This window comes from Montipora capricornis, chromosome 14 (genome assembly GCF_036669925.1).
Source record: "Montipora capricornis isolate CH-2021 chromosome 14, ASM3666992v2, whole genome shotgun sequence".
NCBI classification, from domain to species: Eukaryota; Metazoa; Cnidaria; class Anthozoa; order Scleractinia; family Acroporidae; genus Montipora; species Montipora capricornis.
Genome location: NC_090896.1, coordinates 3135549 through 3143048, shown reverse-complemented (window position 1 = coordinate 3143048; position 7500 = coordinate 3135549). Strand labels below are relative to the sequence as shown.

The following is a 7500-nucleotide window of genomic DNA, read 5'->3' as shown; positions in this document are numbered from 1 at the left end:
GAGGCCAAGCCAACTTTAGCATTGCCTTTATTTTTGTTAGCTTTGAAGAAAAAGGCTATTATCGTGTCGTTTCGGTAGGACAGCTACGTTTGACTGCCACTCGTACTGCGGGCGCAGCCGCCGTATGCAAGGTTATGATTGGCTTACTTTATTCTCTGCGTCGGTCGCGATTGGCCGGTGTGCATACAACACCAAAAATAACTAAAACTGTACATTTCCTTCACAAACTTATCCTTTACGTAATTAATTCTAAATTAAGCGATAAATTCTAAGAGGACGTAACAATTAAATGACGGCGCCTTGCTGACACTGTTGTGATGTTCTCGTGACTTCGCACATGAACTGTACCTTTCGCCATTAAAGTCCGCGCGAATTCTTTTCGGCTTCCTCTAGTTTCTATCCGAACCGCCTCAAGCCTACAAGAAAAAAAAAAAGTTGAAACTATGAATGTCTTTCAAGTGACAAAAGCATTCTTAACAAGAAGTGCTATTTTACGGGAAGGAGTTGAAGTGTGCATATTAAAAGCTTTCAGTTTCTCTTTTCCATATCTTTGGCTTGGTATCACTTTGTTGTATGAACTTGTTTTGATTGCGCCATGAAAATATTAGCAAAAAAGGCTCGCGTTTTTGTCCCAATGACGGTTCCATGTGTTTGGAGATAGTTATCCCCATTGAAATGGAACGAGTGTTCGTTTAGGAGTCATCCAAGTATTTGCCTAAGGGCAACTCTTCGTATATTCGTTCCCTCCTCTTGTGGTTTATTTGAGTACAAGCTAGGCACGTCCATTGATACTAAAATTGTATATTGGCCTATCTTTGTTTTCTCTGTGAAAGTGATAACATCAGTTGTGTCCTTAATACAGGTTGTTCTTACTTTGTTTCTAATTATGTCCAAAAGTTTGTAAGCTCGGGATTACTGGCTTAAAAGGCTGCTATGCACCTGCAAAAGCAAACAAATAACATTCTCGTACCATAGTTCAGGGCACTTCGAGTTTTTCTGACGGGCTTGCTCCAATACAGATCTTGCTTTTGTGGCCTGACCTGCGAGATGCAACAAGCACAATATTAACCAAAGAGAGGATGATAAAGAGCTTAACGATCGCTCTAGTTTACATTCACAAATTTCGGTTAGTATTCAGAGAAAAAACGTCTCGCGGCAGAGCAGAGAAACCACAAACGCAACCCACATGTGACGCCCTTGATAAAGAACGGAACTTGGGGCACCCTAAGGGAAAATGAGAACTCAAACAACGACGCCAACTGTTTCTAACGCACTAAGATTTTGCTACTAAAATACGTTCATGTAACAAACGAAAAAACAACAACAACACACAGGTAAGGTAAGCAAAATGAACAAATCAACAAACCTGATTTTTCTTCAAGTCTTGCAAGCAACAGCCAGATTGGAATGGACCGGGGACATTTCTTGGTCTGCAATAAGGAGTGACATAAGTTCGAAAACAACAGGTACAATTTCTCTGCACTTCTTTGAATAAACATGTAAAGAGTGTTTATTTCAAAGTTTGCAATAAGGAATTCCAGTTTTGATACACTCTTTTGATAATAATCACTTCACTGAAGTCTGGATATGACACAGACAAGAACAAGAGCTGTACGTATTGAGGACTGAAGCTGCAAATCAAATCAACTCGAATTAAGAAGAACGAATCAAATGTCGGTTCTTTATGAGATGGAAAAAAACCGGACAACCTAATTGGGGACACCTAACTACTAGTAAATTAAAAGTTAAGAAGAAATATATTAATCTGATCCAAAATACTAATTATTAATAAGCGTTATAATTCGGTGTGTTTTAAACTAGTTCCCTAAAAATGTCTTGACATATCAGTATCCCATAAACTCATGCTTTCTTAAAACCAAAGGTTGAAGACTAATCCCCTCCAGACCACTATTTTTTCAGTTTTACAAGTTTATGTAACAGAGACGTAAAACATGAAAAACTTGCTAGAAAATTTAAAATTTAGTGAGCCGTACATAGAGGATATTACAAGGCGGTGCGAAAACATGACTTTTATTTCCGGTGGTAAAAACACAAACGAGGAAACCAACCACGTACTTGCTTTCGTCACTCAAAATAGTTAAATATGGCGAAAGGAATTTTTCTTACCCCTAGTTTATATGCTTCTCTAGCGCTGTCAATGTGATTCTGTTCTTGGTGTATTTGGCCCTTCATCATCCACAACTGAAGAAGAAAACACAAAACAAGACAATGATATGATATCCTCAGAGCGGACGACAAACGCAAGAGACTGATCCGACGTTCGAACTGGCGACCTCCCGCACCAATGTTCAACCAACTTTCCATTTGTACCACAAACCGCGTCGTCTATTTTTTTTTTTACCTTTCAGTCCTTAAGGTGGCTGGAACCAGTTGCCCTATTATAAAAATGTTCGAAAAAATTAAGGTAGCTCTGAATTGGTTACCGTGAGTTTTTTAAAACTTTGGTGATAATTCTATCTCAGGTTGCTGATTACTATTCTGCAATAAAAATGGGGATCTCGGAGTTCATTTTTAAGATATAACAAAGTAAACACGAAATATAGGGTGTTTTTGAAGAGCTTTCATGTTGCCATGGCAACCTATTACGTCACAATAGTAGGCGCATTTTGTTAAGCAGTAATTGGTGTCTCATATGTTGCCATAACATTGTTGTTACGTGATATAGCGATGTAATTATAACCCTTCCAATAAGGTCTCTAAAGAGTTGTGAAACGGGTTCCTGCCACCTTAAGGGCCTTCCTCAATGCTTCAAAGCAAACTCGCTCTATCACAATCTAAAATGCTCTTACCTTGGCGAAATCTGGGTATCTCTGAACAGCTTCGTCTAATAACTTCTCTGCCTGGAAAAGACATTATTGGATAGTTATTTGGACTGCATAATGCAGTTAAAGTTTTGGTCAAAGCCCACATATTATCTTTGCTCAGTATAGTGTATTCAGAAGGTAAGTGGTTACAGCATCCAGCTGTGTCAAAAGTCAGCACACCATGTTAAAATAGGGCATTTTTTGCGCTATTTGAAGTGCGTCCATGATTTATACTGCCTTGAGCTCTAAAGCAGCCCTCCACTCCAATTTCCTTATTCAATGCTTTCTATATGGGGCGACCAGGTACACCCTAAGAAACCTGATTTATGGGGGGAAGTGAGGATTGAAAACTCCATTTGTATTTGCCTCTTTATATCTAAAGGGAAGTTGTTATCTAATCACTCTTATTTTAGACCGAAAACAAAATAATTTCTAACTTAGTATAAGAAAACACCAGTCATATAGGAGGGGGCATCTCGTTTATTGATCAGACATAGATTGCCCTCGGATAGATATTAACACAAAAAACGCAGTAACCAAAAACACGTGAAAAATTATATTTGTTGAAAAAAAAAAAGTCAAAATGACTGAGACACGTTTAATGGCTATGGCCCTTATGGAGCATTTTTCAGCTTTATGGGTTGCAAAAAAAAAATTCTTTTGAAAGCAATTCCGGAATCGACCACCCGCAATTGTGTCCTAGGACCTATTCCGTTTTGAGTGCCAATGAAAAATCATTTTTTTAAAATTTAGAATTAATGGCATAAAGAGACGGTTTATTTGGAATAGGCTTTTTTTTAGAAAACCACGCGTGGCTGCAGAATTGTCAATCAAACTGATATGGGTCAAATGAGCGAAAACCACTCTTTTCCTAATAACCATCATTCTGAAAACCTTCACTCTACTCAACAGCAGTTTCCCTAATTAGAACAAACATAGCCAAAAATAAGACATCCAATGAATGTTTGAGAACGATTTACAAAGTGGAAAGAAGATTGTCATTTACCTCCGAAAGGTTTCGTAAAACCCATTCTAACTTGATCGACTTCATCATCACCTAAATGAAAACATGAGAAAAAAAACCCGAGAAACAATCAAAATGAGCCAATCACATTATGAGTTCGAACAACAAGGCACAACCGGTTTCGATTTTGCTTCAGCCGGATTGGCTGACAATATGGCGGAAAATTTCTCGAGTAATCCTGTACCTTTAGCACGCTTCACATGACGTCACGGCGGCCATGTTGGTGTTCCAAAACAAAGAAATGGCGGCCATGATGATGTACCAAAGTAATCCTCCGGGAATTGAACTCTATTTTTATGCAAATATTTTCTTTTGTTTCAGAAAGCCAATATGGCTGCTGGTCACGTGAGTAAAAACGCTCTATTTCCAGACTGCCATTCACAACACTCCTTATGATATGCGAAAACAGAATAACAGCATGTGATCGGCTAGGCGTGCATAAAACACGTGCACGACACTACAGGATAGCTATAAATACGCTTTGGTTGAGGTGCGCCTTCTTGCTCATCTTCCAGCGGGACACTGGTCCGGAAGAACGACCCACCCCCCCATCCCTCTACCGATTCACGTGGGTCGTGTTTCTTCTAACTAGTCCGCTGATTGATATTTCACCCCATTCCTTAATTCAACTGAGCATGAATGGGAGTGTTGTTGAATAGATTACTATTTTCATTGGTCGCTGTAGACCCTTAAGGCTTAGGATGTACATTGCCATTTATGGAAAGGGTCTATGACCTGTAGCTTCCTTTGTTATAAGGGTTGGGATCTGGAAAGCCCCAGTCCCTCTCAATTTTTCAGCTTATCATGACAAGTTGCAATACAACATCGTGATATTATTCTTGACAAGTTGTCGTCAAGGCATATCAAGAAAACCGAAGAATCTCTACATACCCTTGGCGTGCAGGCGTTTAATCTTGCTCTCTGTAAAAGTTTTCTGTGTACAGCAATGGTAAAGCAAATAGTTGAGTCCAAAAGAAAAAAAAAAGATTTATTGCATGGCTGCGGGAAAAATTATGTTCCAATTCCCTAGCTGTCGAAGCATCTCTTAGGTCCAGAATTATACGTACTCAGATTTTACGCGCATGATCAATTAAGAGAGGCACACTCTGCACCAATCCTGGACAAGATGTCTTGGGATACTTTTAACAATGAGCACAAAAATAGCTTCAATTAAAGGTTTACCTGATATTTTATAATGATTCCCCTCATTATAACGCCACCTTCCTCCCCTAAGCAATCTTGAAACAAACTGCAGCATTTCTGAAGGTTTCCAAGATTCCAATCAACATTAGAAAGGAAGGGGGGCTGTATGATAGATGGTCTTTATTTTAAACCATTTTAGCAAGTGTCCCAAGACGTTTGTCCAGGATTGAAGGTCGGATGACTTTCTTCAGTGCTTTCATGTTCGCTTTGATTTTCAAAACATCTGATTTTAAAAATCTTACTATCCTCCATTTCACGCGCCGTCTCCTTGATTTTTCCAGTTCCAACGCCTGGCCCGAGTGTGAATGGAACTGAGCAAAACTTAGAGTATGCCCTTTGAATTCGGTTACTAAAGGGTACAAATGTACCTCGCTCTCTGATCCTCATTATTTTCACTCTCCAGCTTCACGGCAGCCAGCCAAATTTCCTCACTGTTGGGATTCGCTTGAAACGCCAAGGCTAAGATGGAACGAGCTTCAAAAATTTCACCCTGAAAACAGCGAATGTACAAGAATCAACATAGAATTCCGTCATGAGATGATGTTGTTGTCAATTATTATTCATCGTCATTGCAACGTCGCTAACTTCCTTACTAAATAGTTACTAAAAGTGATTGCTGAATGTCTGTCATAACAGCTAATCTATTATTACTACAATAATAATTACCAACAACAACAACAACACCATCATCATCAACATCATTATCATAATTATCATAAACAACAACAACGTCACAGTTACCAACATCATCATCATTATCACTGACGTCTTGACCTATAATGAACTCACAGCTCCCAGCTGGAAAGAAAGCACAACTAGTAGAGCACTACACAGGTATCGCACAGATCAAGCCTTAATCTCTTATGCCTTCATTTTGCTGAAGTAAGGTTCGTACCAGCAATAACTAATACTATATATACTTACAGCCAGCCACTTGGATTTTGCACCCATCAGCCACAAAACTTCTGCTTTCGGGCAGTGCTTAACTGCATTCTGTAACAAGGACTCCAAAGACTCTCTGTTGAGATAGAGATTACAAAGTTGCACAAAGATAAACAAACACATGGGCCACTTCAAACTATCACTTAAAAGAAGAAATAACCAATGCAAAACGCTAATCAAAGCTTGAACTAGGTTTTCATTTACATGACGTCACTTTCATTTTTAACCAGTTACCGCAACAACCTCGATATGGCGTTGACTTACCTTGTCCCATGATTCTTTTCGAAGTGTGCAGCACGCAACCAGACGCTCTTCTTGCTGGGAAAAACTGACAGAGCATGTGCATAGATAGCTCTTGCGCACTCGAAAGCGACATTAGCAACACACTGAAAATTAAGACATAATTAAATCATTTTAAGGGAATTTTACAGATGAACAACGATCAAAGGCCATGAGTACTTCAAATAACACAGGGCAGGATAAAACGTGACAACCTCATTGCAAAGGGACACTCTCTTACACTGTCAGCATCATCCATCCACGTGTGTTTTCTGTCTTCTTCTTCCACCCCAATGCCGATTACAGTGTTGCTGTAAATATCAGTAAAATATTTGTTATATTTTATTATTACGCGATTACAACGATGATTCTCTAAACTTGATAGAGTGATATCGTCTGGGTGTCAGACATCCGCTCGCGTTGTCAAAAGGAAGCTTAACATAATCAAGAATCGTTATTCTTAGGCAAATGCACCAAATGATCAAATTTTATCTTGAGCTATGCTTTTTGAGAAGAGGTTGAGGTTTCATAACATCTTTTTCAAAAAGAAGGCGACAACAGATGGAATTACACCATCTTTGAGATACTGGAAGAGGTTGAAGACCTCCATGTCATTAGTGCAGAGAACATTGTGTCGAAACTTAGAGTGTGGGACATTTCGTGGAAAAAGATTTTCATTATCAAGTTGTCAAGTGACTTATGAGTTGAAATCATTGACAACGACAACCATGATAACCTGTTTATCTCCCTCATCAAACCGATGGAGTTACTTAAGATGGAACCTTGCCACAATTTTGAAACTCGGGAAAGACGGTTCATCAGGGACATATCCTACCTGGAAGACTAAGAAGGTTATAAATTAGGGGATGGTAGGAGGTGGAGTTAAAGGGACCATGTAGGGATTGAAGAGGGTTTGTGAGAAGATGTTGGGAGGGTGTAATAGCAATTGGTTGAAGCGGAAAATACCATAATATTCTTTGCTTGTCCCCCAAAAATTTGAACAAGAATTGTTTTCGTTTTTTTCTTGGGACCATTGTTAAGTCCCAAGAGAAACTGGAAACAATGCTTATGTAAAAATTGCGGGGACAACAAAAGTATTATGGTATTTTCCGACTCAGCCAATAGGGACGGCCCCGTTTTTTTCTCACACACCCACTCGTTTTCAATCAAGACAGATCTTTTCTTTCGGCCCAAACCAAATCCTTACATTATAGCTCTACATGTGAC

The 7500-nt window shown here is 39.1% G+C and overlaps 1 protein-coding gene across 1 annotated transcript in view; it reads right to left on the bottom strand.

Moving 5' to 3' along the window:
• The window catches only part of LOC138032322 (pre-mRNA-processing factor 6-like), a 34708-nt gene that overhangs the window by 6592 nt on the left and 20616 nt on the right, over positions 1 to 7500 (bottom strand). The window contains exons 15-26 of the mRNA XM_068879979.1: positions 7481 to 7500; positions 6515 to 6584; positions 6259 to 6380; positions 5977 to 6070; positions 5421 to 5542; positions 4741 to 4783; positions 3832 to 3882; positions 2811 to 2861; positions 2128 to 2202; positions 1367 to 1430; positions 971 to 1040; positions 349 to 416 (exon numbers count right to left, since the gene is read on the bottom strand). The exon at positions 7481 to 7500 is cut by the window's right edge and continues 89 nt beyond it. Coding sequence (XP_068736080.1) covers positions 349 to 416; positions 971 to 1040; positions 1367 to 1430; positions 2128 to 2202; positions 2811 to 2861; positions 3832 to 3882; positions 4741 to 4783; positions 5421 to 5542; positions 5977 to 6070; positions 6259 to 6380; positions 6515 to 6584; positions 7481 to 7500 — 850 coding nt within the window. The remainder of the gene's footprint in view (positions 1 to 348; positions 417 to 970; positions 1041 to 1366; positions 1431 to 2127; positions 2203 to 2810; positions 2862 to 3831; positions 3883 to 4740; positions 4784 to 5420; positions 5543 to 5976; positions 6071 to 6258; positions 6381 to 6514; positions 6585 to 7480) is intronic.